The sequence below is a fragment of the Gekko japonicus genome, unplaced genomic scaffold (assembly GCF_001447785.1).
Source record: "Gekko japonicus isolate JY-2015 unplaced genomic scaffold, Gekko_japonicus_V1.1 scaffold790, whole genome shotgun sequence".
Classification (NCBI taxonomy): Eukaryota; Metazoa; Chordata; class Lepidosauria; order Squamata; family Gekkonidae; genus Gekko; species Gekko japonicus.
The window spans coordinates 641,463-656,007 of NW_015163626.1; the positions used below are offsets into that span (position 1 = coordinate 641,463).

A 14,545-nucleotide genomic window follows, 5' to 3' on the forward strand; every position below is an offset into this window, starting at 1 on the left:
AGATGCTTCTCTTTGCTCCAGTGATTCTACCAGATCCATGCAGAGGGCGTTCATAAGCTCCTCTTGTAGACCCTTTTCGGGCAATGCAAATTTTGCAGAGCTCACCCCCGTTGTGATTGATGCTGTTGGACTCCACAAGCGCCACACTGATCGGCCTCCGGGAAGTCAAGCGCTCGTCCTCGCTCTCCAGTTCGTTCTCCCAGTTGGCGGCTTCTCCCTCGTCATTGAAGTTCTCGTTTCCCCCTTGGTTGGCGAGATAGTCGTTGGCATCATCCTTGCGGCAAAACACCGCAACCCCATAGATGCTGTTGTGGCCAATTTGGTTACTGGTGATGTGGGGGAGGCTAGAGGACATTATCCAGACGCCACAGCCCTTGTTACCTATGGCAAGAGAAAAGAACGGTTCACATTGGTCTGTATTAGGTAAGCAACTCAGGGGCTTGGGTCATGGACCGCAAGAACCGAGGAACATGACTTTGTTCAATGAATGACTTTATTTTTGCAGATATTAAATTAAATTGTACTATGTAAACCGCTCAGAGCCCTTCGGGGGTTGAACGGTTTAGAAATTGAAAGTTAAATAAATAAATAAATAAATATTTATGCCCCGCTTTTCTCCACAGTGGGGACCCAAAGCAAATCACAAGATTGCTCTCCCTTTCTCCACTTTATCTTCACAACAATAACTCTCTGCGAGGTAGGCGCTAAACAGACAGAGAGAGAGAGAGGCCTAAGATCATCTAGCAGTGCCCATGGCAGAGTGGGGATTTGAACTTGGGTCTTGCAGCTCCTGTTCTAGTACTTTACCAACTTCAGGTTGAGAAATTCCTGGAGATTTGGGGTAGCTGTACTTCCAGGACTTCTCCAGGCCTCACCTGGAGGCTGGCAACTCTACCACTACACCTCGTAGGCTGCTATTGTGTGCTCAGCCGGTGGAAGTCCCCTATGCTAGAACAGGGTTCTTCTAAGTCCCCGCCCCCCTGGGCTCTTTACTGCCGGAGCTCCACTCCTGTGCGCTCCTGCAGGAAATGACCCCTGATGCTACATGTTGTCTGTTTGTTGTATGAAGGGGGGGGGGGAGTTGCTGTTAAGATGCAGCTAACCTCTGGCAACCCCATAGTGTTTCCAGGGCAAGAAACATTCAGGGGAGGTTTGTCATTGCGTGCCTCTGCACAGGAATCCACTTCCTTGGTGGTCCCCCATCCAAATACTGACCAGGCTTTTCAGACTGACGATGGGTTGGCAACCCTTCTTAGCTTCTGAGATCTGATGAGATCAGACTAGCCTGGGCTATCCAGGTCAGGTCTGTTGTATGTATTATCTGCCCTTATCGCCCTCTTTTCCATTTTCATTATTCCACTTTCTGCATTGCTTGACATATCCCAGCTGATCCTTTTGTTGTTGTTGCAGTTTCTGATTTTTTTTTAAATCCTCGTCTTATTGCATTGCTTTGTAGATCCCAAATTTGTAAATAAGTAGTAAGGGAATCAGGATCTTGAGGAATTCTCATCCACCCAGTTTCTGAATGCCTAGTATAAAGGCAATGCAGGCTTCTTCAACTCTCAATATCTGGCTCAGCTTACATTTGAAAACAGATCAAAAAGCAGGGACCCAGAATAGGCACCTGTGTGCGCATTCATGCACAGGCACGAAAGTGACTAACACCAGTGGTAGAAATCTAGATGCTTCTCTTTGCTCCAGTGATTCTACCAGATCCATGCAGAGGGCGTTCATAAGCTCCTCTTGTAGACCCTTTTCGGGCAATGCAAATTTTGCAGAGCTCACCCCCGTTGTGATTGATGCTGTTGGACTCCACAAGCGCCACACTGATCGGCCTCCGGGAAGTCAAGCGCTCGTCCTCGCTCTCCAGTTCGTTCTCCCAGTTGGCGGCTTCTCCCTCGTCATTGAAGTTCTCGTTTCCCCCTTGGTTGGCGAGATAGTCGTTGGCATCATCCTTGCGGCAAAACACCGCAACCCCATAGATGCTGTTGTGGCCAATTTGGTTACTGGTGATGTGGGGGAGGCTAGAGGACATTATCCAGACGCCACAGCCCTTGTTACCTATGGCAAGAGAAAAGAACGGTTCACATTGGTCTGTATTAGGTAAGCAACTCAGGGGCTTGGGTCATGGACCGCAAGAACCGAGGAACATGACTTTGTTCAATGAATGACTTTATTTTTGCAGATATTAAATTAAATTGTACTATGTAAACCGCTCAGAGCCCTTCGGGGGTTGAACGGTTTAGAAATTGAAAGTTAAATAAATAAATAAATAAATATTTATGCCCCGCTTTTCTCCACAGTGGGGACCCAAAGCAAATCACAAGATTGCTCTCCCTTTCTCCACTTTATCTTCACAACAATAACTCTCTGCGAGGTAGGCGCTAAACAGACAGAGAGAGAGAGAGGCCTAAGATCATCTAGCAGTGCCCATGGCAGAGTGGGGATTTGAACTTGGGTCTTGCAGCTCCTGTTCTAGTACTTTACCAACTTCAGGTTGAGAAATTCCTGGAGATTTGGGGTAGCTGTACTTCCAGGACTTCTCCAGGCCTCACCTGGAGGCTGGCAACTCTACCACTACACCTCGTAGGCTGCTATTGTGTGCTCAGCCGGTGGAAGTCCCCTATGCTAGAACAGGGTTCTTCTAAGTCCTGAACACCCACACTCATTCAACTCACATCCCTCAGTGCTCAGGACATTTGCCTCCATCAAGGGAGGACGCATTCATCAGTCCTTTCAGGAAGCCTGGCCTTGGGCCCTTACCTGGTCAATGGAGCAGCCACATGATCAAGTGCTGCAGTTCAAGCTCCAGCCCAACTATCCTTCTTCAGTTCCGGCAATGGATAATGAAGTCTTAAGGTGGGAAACACCTACCCCAGGTCTGGATTCAGGTATGGGTACTTGCAGTCCAAGCCCCGCACTGATACACCCGGACCTAGAAGACGCAGCCTACGCCTGAGATAAGCAGGGTTGCTTTGGTGGCACACCAGGTTCAGATTTCAAAGCAGGTATCATAGCAAGAAGCCTCTGCCCAATTTAATTTCCACGAGAAGAAAATAATGCACAATTGGTGCTCCCAAATTGGAAGCTCGATGCACAAATGATTGTCCGGGAAATATAGAGAGAAAAATCCACACTTTTTTTTTTTTAAGGTGGGTGCAATGCACACAACCATGTGCAGAAATTGCTGTAAATTCTCTGGATATCTTGAGCACTCCGTGGATCTTTCATGGATATCTCTGAAACTCTATGAGGTTGCCAGTCTCCAGGTGGGGCCTGGAGATCTCTGGCTATTACAACCGAGCTCCAGATGACTGAGATCAGTTCTTCTAGAGAAAACCCCTCCCTTTGGAGGACGGCCTCTGTGGCATTTTACCCTGCTGAGGCCCCTCCTCTCCCTCAGCCCCTTCCTCCTCAGGCTCCACCCCCCCAATCTCCAGGTACTTCCCCACCCAGAGCTAACAACCCTACACCCCACAGAACGAAAAGAGACCGTTTCTTCTTCACACCCCTATGTCACACATTGCCCAGACGCTCTGTATAACGAGTGGGAAATCACGAATGACTATTGGGATAGCATGAATACCCACGCTTAACTCTGCAGCAGCATCAGGCAATTTAAGTACTCCCTAAAACACTGTCATCATTTTCCCAAACATGATGTTCTGGAACAGAATCGACATCTTCCTAAATTTATCTCAAATCACAGTGCTAAAACCTTTCCTCACTAGCAAAAGCAGCAAAGCACTGAGGCTGGCCTAGATACAGTCGGCAAACAAGACAAGGCGCCATCCGTTCTGAAACAAGATCCTAGTATAGTATATTCTGTGGGAAACCACACTGCTATGGCACCACACTACAGAAGAGACAGGGAGAGAAGGAAACGGAGGGAAGAAAATCCGTCTGGTTACCATAAATGGTGTTCCCTTCGATTAGCCCTTTCCCGCGCTCTCCGACCACCACACCATCTGAATATCCACAGCAGATCAGGTTGCTTCTGAGGACGGGGTCTCCTCCCCGGCGGATATCGGCACCACCCCACTGGTTCTCTCGGATGACGTTTTCTAAAGCAGGAAAACCAATGAAAGGAAGCTAAAGGGCTTTGGGGAATAGTAATGCTAAAGAAGCAAAGGAAGAAGGCACATGAGGCGATGAGAGCCAAAGGACTCTCGGCCTGGGCCTTCAAATGAGCCAGCCACTGTATCCAGCACCATCAACCGTCTTGAGACATCCTGAATTCAAGTGCCATTATTATTATTTTTTTTCTTGGTAAACAAAGTTTTTATTTTCATAGGAATTCAACATTTAACATTCAATCATTTTCACTTTGCCATTGTTTACCCCATTCCCATTTCCTCCCTCCCCCTCTATGGCTTCCCGCAATGCTTCCCCCCCAAACCCACCTTGCTATACTTCATCCATTATATCATTTTCTTATCGTTACAATCTCAAGATAACATCATTTAACTTAATATTGGTCTAAACATATTAAATTTTGTTTCACATCCCAGTTCTTTTCCAGATATATTTTAAAGTCACTCCATTCTTCAAAAAACACGTTGTCTTCTTTGTTATTCAACTTTTTTGTGATTTTGTCCATTTCAGTCACGAACAGAACTTTTTGTATCCAGTCTTCAATCTCTGGTACTTTCTCTGTTTTCCAGCATTGTGCATAAATCATTCTCGCTGTTGTTATTAAGTACCAGAGTAAGGTCTTTTTAGTCGTGTTGACTTCTTCCATTTTAAGTCCCAAAAGCACATGAGGCGATGAGAGCCAAAGGACTCTCGGCCTGGGCCTTCAAATGAGCCAGCCACTGTATCCAGCACCATCAACCCTCTTGAGACATCCTGAATTCAAGTGCCATTATTATCATGGGTGGGGAGGGTTGTATATGGCAAGGGCCCTTGGCTACAGTGGAGACTGAGTGGGGATAGAAAGTATCAGAAGAAGAAGGAAGAGGACATTGGATTTATACCCCACCCATCACTACCCAAGGGAGTCTCAGAGCGGCTTACAAACTCCTTTCCTTCCCCTCCCCACAACAGACACCCTGTGAGGTAGGTGGGCTGAGAGAGCGCTTGACAGAAACTGCTCTTTCGAGGACACATGCTGACAGAACTATGGCTTGCCCAAGGTCATCCAGCAGTTGCAAGTGGAGGAGTGGGGAATCAAAACCGGTTCTCCCAGATTAGGGTCCACACACTTAACCACTACACCAAACTGGCTTAGTAGATTTATTAAAGGAAAGAACAACAGTCAGGCACTGTGAAGTGAAAACTTTGCAATGGTGACCAGATTTTATTCTTGAGAGCCAGTACAACATCATAAAGAGGCAAATCGGGTAGGAAATTCCAGGGTCCAACAGCATCTCAGGCAAGAACTCTGGGTAGCTTAAGGGTATCTCTCCGTGTCAGCAGTTCCCCCTCCCCTTGGTAATTCAGGAATAAAAATATTTACCTACTTTACCTATGCCCTGACCTGGATAGTCCAGGCTAACCCTATCTAGTAAGATCTCTGAAGCTGAACAGGGTCAGCCCAGGCTAGAATTTGGATGGGAGACCTCCAAGGAATGCCAGGGTCGTGACACGTAGGCAGGCAATGGCGAGCCACCTCTGAATGTTTCTTGCCTTGAAAACCCTGCAGGGTTGCCATAAATCAGCTGTGATTTGACAGCACTTTCCACTACTTTGGAACACTTGTAAACTACTTTTGTTAGGTATTATTATTTTTGGAAGATAACAGCAGGGCATTTATTTATTGGAAAAAAGGGGTGCCGGAACTCTCAGGAGGGAAATTAAGTTTTCAATCTGTACACTGAAAACTCATGAACTTGTAAACATTTTTTAAAAGAATTTTGTTGAAGAGGTTCCGGAACTCCATTCTGAAGTGTTCCCCCAGACAAAATAGCCCTGAATACTGTTGTTTGAAAACGTTAGCGGCACACCATCCCAGCTGCATTGGAGGGGGGTGGTGGAATGGGACAGCCTCCTTCCTGTCTGCACGTATAAGGGCTGGGTGTGGCCACAGGCGTGAGCCCTTGGATGTGAGCCAAAGGGCTCTTGGCTTGGGCCTTCAAATGAGCCAGCCACTGTATCCTATCCAGCACCCAGACTGGAACATACTTTGTTGTTAGGGCTGCCAAGTGGGGGCGGGTGGCAGGTAAACCCCCGCTTTGGAGGCCCGATTTCCGCCGCCGCGGAATCGGGCCCTGGGGGGAACTCCGCCCCCCGAAGCGCAGTGTGGCTGCCACGTCGGCAACGTTGGGGGCGTGGCCCGGATCGCCGGAGGGAAAATTCTATGGCCACGCCCCCAATGTGGTCGACGTCGCGCGTCACTTCCGGTGATGCGCTGGTGGCGCGCGCGCATCCGAGGACGGCTCCCGGAGCCCGGTGGCCTCGCCGGTGAGTTTTTTTGACTTGGCAACCCTATTTGTTGTTTCCTTGGTTCATTTATATTTGCGACCATCAGAGCAGGCCCTCGAGGCCTGAGCAGCGTCAGGAACCTTCAAACAGCTCACCTGGAAGACAAGTCAAGCTGGGCGGTCAAGATGCAGGCGGGGGGTGGGTAGACAATAGGAGCCGATGCTCAAGAGGCGCACAGCTGGGAGAGCAGAAAAACAACTGGGGATGGTGAAGCAGCAGCTCTCAGCTGCAGGCTGTGGGACTGGAGGCAGCTACAGCAGGGAAAGACTTAGGAAGGGCAAGAGAAGGCGGCGCTAGTCACTGAAGGCACTGGCGGCTCTGGGGACTGAGGTCTAAGAGGCGCCATGGGTGAGAAGGCCCGGGAGGGGACCACCGTGGGAAGGCCCTTGGGAGTGGAGCCCAGGTTTAAAGGGCCAGCTCCTAGTCTGAGGCCAGAGCACATTTGCCGCAATATGGTACAGTGGGTTTTTTTTAAAGATTGCTCTAAGACACTTTGGGTACCTTTGGGGAGAAGAGGGGGCTATCAACATTTAACTAGAGAAAGGAAAGAATAGAGAGGGTCAAATATCAAAGGACAACTCAGCCACCCTGAGCCTGCTTCGGCGGGGAGGGCGGGATAGGAGTCGAATAAATAAATAAATATAAATAAATTAGATCTATTACATTCCCTTTCCGTACCTGTTATTTGGCCTCTCCCGTTCTCGTTCACGGCGATGCCCGCAGCAAGTCCCTGAAAGATGTGGTTCCCACTGGCGCAGAAAGCAGAAGAGCAAAAGCAGTCAATAGTTGAACAGACATGGGCCTTTTGCTCCCCATAGACTCTCTGTCTATGTCACAGACCAGCTCTGTCGAGGGATTTTGTTGCTGTAGCACAAACACAGGGCCTGGAGCCTCAAAGCATCCGAAAACAAAGCTCTCGCTTTTAAAAAAGAGCCTGACATTGCTTTTATGCTTACGAAGGCCCCGGCACTGAGGAAACAGGGCTGATTCCCAAGGCCAGATCTACCAGATGGTTCTCTCAGGTAGCATCAATAAAAATGTGCCACGTCGTCGAGGATATCCCCAACCCTGGGGTCACCGCAGGAAGTGCAGGATCCATATCTAAAGAAATTTAACTGTTGGGGGAACCCATTTAGATGCTCTGCTTCAGACTGGTCTCCCCCCCCCCCCCCAAACAAATGTGATCCTAGGTGATGTGGGCTGACCCCCCCCCCATCTCCCCTTCTTTTCCTGGCCCACCAAAAAAAGATACTGCATTAACAGGGGTATCCTCATTCTACTAGTGCCAATAGTTGCCGGGCCTGCTGACAGCACTAGAGGAAAGGGGGAACACCCCCCCCCCAAAAAAAAAAACACTGAGCTCTAGAACAACTCTTGGTCCAATAAACTGTTATACCAGCTGTTCTCTTGTTTACCTAACTGGGCACCACCACAAAATGGCCGCTCCATGAGGCAGCTACCACAGGTCCCAAGCAGTGTTCCCTCTAAGCTGAGTTAGTGTGAGCTAGCTCACAGTTTTTTAGCCTCCGACTCACACATTTTTGCCTTAGCTCAGGAAGGAGGGCTCCAGAGCAGACTAATTTATGCAGTAGCCAAACTGCTCACTCACAACTTGAATGCCAGGAGCTCACAGAGGAGAATTTTTGCTCACAAGACTCTGCAGCTTAGAGGGAACATTAGCATCCACCTGTGATGGGAAGAGCTATTTCCCAGCAGACACAAAGGTGATGTTTCCTGGGATCGCCTGAAGCACTTCCTGTTCCAATGATCAGAAGAAAGCCAGGATTGGCTCTTTGCTTTGAGGAAGGAGTCAATGGGCACCAGGGACCACATCAGTCAGTGGGTGCCATACTGGGGGATCATTGGTTCAGACAGTGCAGCCCGGTATTCCAGTGGGTGTTTTTTTGCTTGTTTGTTTTGTTTTTTGGCAGCTTAGGGGTTCCATAATGAAAAATATCAGTGTTGGCACATAAGCTTCTCACAACCTTTCCACAGACTACCAATCTTGTCGATGCAGTTGTAGGTGAGTTGTGGGATGCACACTTTCTTCACACCGGGAGGCAGGGAACTAAAAATGGGCATCCTATAACTTATCCCAGAATTCTCTGGAATACTCTTGGTCTGATGACAGATGCTTGGGGATTCTCTAGCAGGTGAGTGCAATTCAGAAAATGTTCCTTGACAGAGGGAACGTTTTAAAGGCCCTGTGCTGCTCCAAGCAATTATCATCGTTGAGAGAAAAACAGTTGAAAGGTATCATGGGAACAAATCGTTCAGTGCAGTGACAAGAAAAGAGCAAAATATAACAACAGAGAAACAGACACTGAAAGAAATGTATGCTAAGCAGAGAGGACATTTGGGGGATGTTGGTGTAACTTCTCAGCCGTTCAAGAGCATGAAGCGTTCATTTCAAACAGAGAGAAATCTGCTGTAACACAAACCCACCGAAACACATAGATGCAGTACTGTTGGCAACACTCCATAATCGTGGACTCGATACTACACTATAGCAGATAGCATGCCGGACTTGGAATGGGGAGATCACAGCTGCTGCTCAGCTAGGAAGTTAGCTGGGTGACTTCGGGCCAGTTGCTGTTGCTTAGCCTGGCCTCCTTCCTATGGTTGTCGTGAGCATAAAATGGGAATAACCCTATATTTGCTACTCATAAGATGGGAATATATCACCCCGTGCAGCAGAAGGATAGGATACAAAGGAGGTAAGGCAGGAATGAGGCAGCAAAGGGCTGAGGTGGTAAAATGGACTGACTTACACTGTAGGTGAGGGATGTCATTTCGAAAAGAACAAAAGAACATAAAGAGACGCCAATGTTGGATCAGGCCAAAGGCCCATCCAGTCCAACACTCTGTGTCACACAGTGGCCAGAAATACCAGGTGCCATCAGGAGGTCCACCAGTGAGGCCAGGACATTAGAAGCCCTCCCACTGTTGACCCCCCCCCCCCAAGCACCAAGAAGACAGAGCATCACTTGCCCCAGAGCCCCTAGCTATACCTTGTGGCTAATAGCCACTGATGGACCTCTGCTCCATATGCCTATCTAATTCCCTTTTGAAGCCGTCCATGCTTGTAGCCGCCACCACTTCCTGTGGCAGTGAGTTCCATGTGGTAATCACTCATTAATAATTCCCTGTAAATGGGAAAGTAGCACAGCATGCAAAGGGCTCAGCTTTGAACCACACTCTGTGACGTACTGGTTGTTTTTAATGCGCTGGGAGTTCTTGGATGTGATATCTCTGGGGTTGCCAATATCCCAGCGGTACCTGGAGATCTCCCAGAATTACAACTGATCTCTAGTCGACCAAGATAAGTTCCTCTCAAGAAAATGGCTGCTTTGCCCTGACCTGGGTAGCCCAGGCGAGCCCGATCTCATCAGATCAAGGAACCTAAACAGGTCTGACCCTGGCAAGTACTTGGAAGGGAGACCCTCCAAGGAATACCAGGGCCAGGATGCAGAGCCAGGCAATAGCAAGCCACCTCTCTGAAATTTCCAAGCACCACTAGGGGTCACCAGGAGTCAACCATGACTTCCAGGAGCACAACACACACAGAATACTCACCTCCCAATAAAAAATAAATTAAATGGCTGCTTTGGAGGGTGAACTCCATGGCATTATACCCCATTAAGGTTTCCCCCTCCCCTCCCTAAAACCCTTTCTCCCCAGACTCCACCTCTCATCTCCAGGAATTTCCCAACCCACAGTTGGCAACTCTAGATACCACCCCTCCCCCATCCACGAGTCTAAAATGGTACAGCCCCAATTCAACTACCTTAGAATTCTGCCACTCTGTTGTGCTGTATGTGAATGTCTGGAACTAACACATAATACATATGCACAACAATGTACAAACTCTCCACAGATGCTGCAGCACAAACTGAGAAATCAAGACACGGGCACTGCTCATCCTGCGCCTTCCCTTCCGCCGCCACTTGGTGAGCAAGCCAAATCAGTTTTTAGATTACATTCACAGCACATTCCCAGGGCTGGACCAAGATATTTTGTCCTTCTGGGCTAGAAACTCTAACGGGGTGGGGGGAATAACCTAAACTGATCGTTTACTGCTGGTTGGCCACACTCGAATGCCACTGTTTGGGGGAGTCCTCTCACTTTGCCTTGTGATATGGCTGGCCTGGCCTTAACATTCTTTAAGCCATAAAGGCGCATCTAAGTCCGATCATTCTTTAACTCACAGACTATCCACAGAGAGAAAAACTGGTTCTCGGCTTGAAAGAAAATGAGCGACACCCTAATTCCTGCTCTCTCTGCCTTTGTGAGCACTGGAGCAAGAGGAGAGGGTGCAAACGTCTCCAAGTAGGCTCTGGTGTGTTGCAAAGAAAGTCTGGCTGAGTCACTGAGAGCACAGCCAAAAGGAACTCTTGAGATAACCACCGCCCATGCCTTCACTGCAAATGATCCTCTTAAACATTAAAAATGATCCTCTTAAACTCCCCTGTGTAGTTCTGGCCAACCTCAACACAAACAGCTGAAGCCATTTTCTTACATTTCTGTGAACGCATGTTTCGGACCAAGAGCTTCAGAATTTCGGAGGAACCACCGTGCTGCCAACTTGTTGACAGAATCAGTTGACACGGAGGGGCCGCTTGGGGAATATCTGGTGTAGTGCTAATAGCATCTCTCCAGGCACAAGTCTCTCCCCAACCCCCCAAATGCTAGACTAAATCATCAACACAATTGCTTCTTGTTTTAACCAGTGACAAACAATCTCAGCGATGATAGGTTTGTGTGGGTGTTTTGACTGGGCTGCTGTTGTCATTGTGCTCGGAAGAGAAATTAAGACTTCAAACCGAGTCACTTGCTCTTTTGAGCGTACATTTCCTCCAGACTTATTAGCGGTTTTGTAATCACCGACCGAGACAGCCGCCAATTCAGAAATTGCCACTTGTCTGACAGGTCTCCTTCCCTGCCGCTTTGGGGAAAGAGCTCTTTCTTGACCCCGGTGGTTGGCAGATTAATAAAACCTGCTTTGCTATTGTCAGAGCAATTATGCTAGAACATGCTGGGCTCTAATGGATACTTAGACTGGGCTAGTGTTTGGGATGTCTGGAGTGGTTTTTTGGCCAGTAATGCATACGACTGCGTTCACTTGAACACTCATCTCAAAACAAGCATGCCAGGAATCTAGTTAAAAACAGGAAGCACAAGCTGGGGGGGGGAGAAATGTACCTTGGAGACTGCATGCAGCTGATGGGCAAAAATGTGTCACCCACCCACAGTTAGCACATGGTGATAATTTGCAGTTCCTGTCTTTAACGAAAAGTACTCTGCTGCAATCACCTAAAACCGGGGACAAGTGGATTGCAAGGAGGGTAGAAGCCTTGAAAAATTAAGCCACCATACTGGAAGCACACACCCCTCTGTGCTCCTTAGAGAGCAGAGGTCCCAGTCAGTGTTCCCTCTAAGCTGAGTTACCTCACAGTTTTTTAGCCTCCGGCTCACAGATTTTTGTCTTTGCTCAGGAAGGATGGCTCCAGAGCCAACTAATTCATGCAGCAGCCAAATCGCTCACTCACAACTTTAATGCCAGGAGCTCACCACGTAGAATTTTTGCTCACAGAACTCCACAGCTTAGAGGGAGCCTTGGTCCCAGTGCTACACTGATACCCCCACTTTCCACCCACACAAGGGAAGAGATATTGTTCCTGGGGTGGATGTACCTGGATGCCCAGATGTGGCTCACAAGCACAGGTGAAACCTGAAAGCATCATCCTTGCCTAAGAGGCACCACTCCCACCCTCCAGCCTTGGCAGGCCAAAATTTATTTATTCGTTATTTTATTTACTTTATTTAGAGCCCACCATTCAGACGAAGACTTGAAATGGATTAGAAAATATGAAACGATACACTCAGGTACCATAAGACCATCCATGAAGAAAGCGACAGGCCCTGACCTGGATAGGCCAGGCAAGCCCGATCTTGTCAGACCTCGGAAGCTAAGCAGGGCTTGGATGGGAGACCTCCAAGGAATAACAGGGGCGGGAGGCAGAGGCAGGCAATAGCAAGCCACCTCTCTGAAACATCCGAGCACCACTAGGGGTCGCCAGAAGTCAACCATGACATCCAGGCACACACGCACACAATACTCACAGACACAAAAAAGAAAGCGACAGGATTACAGGAATAGAAAACAATGTGAGAAACGAACTGGCTGTGCTATAAACAATGAAGAAAGGTAGAGGACAATGCAATAAAAGCAAGACGATATCAGTAACCACTGACATAGATGTAGCAGCATTACAATCACCTTAGCCTATGGCAGGTTCTGCTATACATTACAGCTGTTATGAACATTGAAAATCTTCCTTGATCATTGTGAGACGTCACCAGAGGATATGAATTACTGAGAGACAGTTTTTGTCCTACATCTTTGTTCAGAAGAAGATCTTCCTTCGAAACAGCAAGACATTCCGGAGATCACCGTCAATATATTTTTCTATGATTATGTATACTATTTTTGTTCACTTTTCCATGATTCTTTAAAGACATACATTAAGCGTCACTTTTTCAAAGTTTTTCTTGTCCTCCGTATTATCTCATTACTGTGCCAATCATTTGTTATTATAGATGACAACCCTACAAAACAGAGGGCAGGAGGCAATAATAACTGAGCTGTCTCTAAACTGCAAGACTGATGTTCTGGGAGATGATGGCAAAAACATTTATATCATTAATTAAACTGGGCCTTCAAATTAAAAAAATATATATTAAAGGGCCCCCGTGCTTAAGTATCAGAATCTTGGGGAACTTTTGCTTCGAAGGAATTCTTCGGCAGCGCCAGAATACAGAGCAGGAAAAATTAAAAACAAAAAGAAGATTTGCGCATGAAAACGGAAGGGAAGTGGGTCTCTGGAAGAGGCTCTTGACATACAAAGCAACGCAAAAGCAACCCTGGAGTTACTAAAGTCTACGATATGTCCCACTAATCCTGTAACACTGATCAGAGCCAACTACCAATATCAACCACATTTTGATAAACAGTGTCATAATGGGGGTGACCAGATGTAAAGGAAAACGGAACCTTTAACGACAGTCTATCAGAAGGCATTTCAGCACAGGCAGCTTCCCTCCCACCCCCAGAAAGATGACAAGCATCACTTGCTGAATTTTCCTTACCTACAAACCTATTAAGAGACACATGAACTCATTCCACTTTTGCAGCTAACATTTTGTTTTCCAGAATGTTCTCCCTCAGGGGAACCCTTTCCATATTAACTTGTCTACCACAAAACCCTTATGCAACTAGAGGATTCTGGGACCTGTTCTAGGATACACACACACACACACACACACACACACACAGTTCTAGGGATCCCAAGTCCCCCCGGGGGATGGGGAAACCCCCGCCCCAGAGGCCCGTTCCCCGGCGCCGCCAGATCAGGCCCCGGGGGGAACTCCACCCCGACGTGCACGTCACCCGGAAGTGACCCGGGCACACCGGGCACACTGGGGGCAAGGCCACGGCCATACAAGGGAAAACTCTATGGTTTTCCCTTGTATGGCTGTGGCCCCGCCCCCGGCGTGCCTGGCGTCCTCCCGTCACTTCCGGGTGATGTGCGTGCGGTGTGCGCGCACAAGATGCCGGCCAGGAGCCCCCCACTCCCGGCGAAGATAGACTTGACAACCCTACACTGTTCACATAAGGCACCAGCCAGGGTCGTAGCTATACAGGAACTTGCATGTGCTCCTCGGCCACATGCTTCAGGGAAGCATCAGCAGGGGCACAAGCAAACTGCACGTCAAGGAAGCATGTCCACCATTGCTGCTCTTCTCACTGAGCAAAGAACAAGAAGCTTCCAAGGAACACCACTGTTCCCAAGAAAATGGATGTTCGGCCATTCCAGAACTGGGATCTACTCAGCTGCAAATGCGTCACATCAGAGGCATGTGACAGGAAGAGGCAGAGCCAGACTTATGGCCTCACAGGTGCCAAGGCCAGGACCTCAAGCAGTAGACCAAAATGGGGATAGAAAATATATGTGCCATAGTAAGGAACAAGCCACAGTCAGAGCTTCGGAAAAATCCTCTCCACCACGGAGTGACCTCATCTCAGGGGGCACACACAGAGAAGGATGAGCTGCAGGGCTCT

The 14,545-nt window shown here is 48.2% G+C and overlaps 1 protein-coding gene across 1 annotated transcript in view; it reads right to left on the reverse strand.

The window, feature by feature from the left end:
- The window catches only part of FBXO10 (F-box protein 10), a 66,267-nt gene that overhangs the window by 9,612 nt on the left and 42,110 nt on the right, over positions 1–14,545 (reverse strand). The window contains exons 6-8 of the mRNA XM_015407503.1: positions 7,102–7,172; positions 3,912–4,064; positions 1,786–2,061 (exon numbers count right to left, since the gene is read on the reverse strand). Of these exons, the coding sequence (XP_015262989.1) occupies positions 1,786–2,061; positions 3,912–4,064; positions 7,102–7,172 (500 nt within the window). The remainder of the gene's footprint in view (positions 1–1,785; positions 2,062–3,911; positions 4,065–7,101; positions 7,173–14,545) is intronic.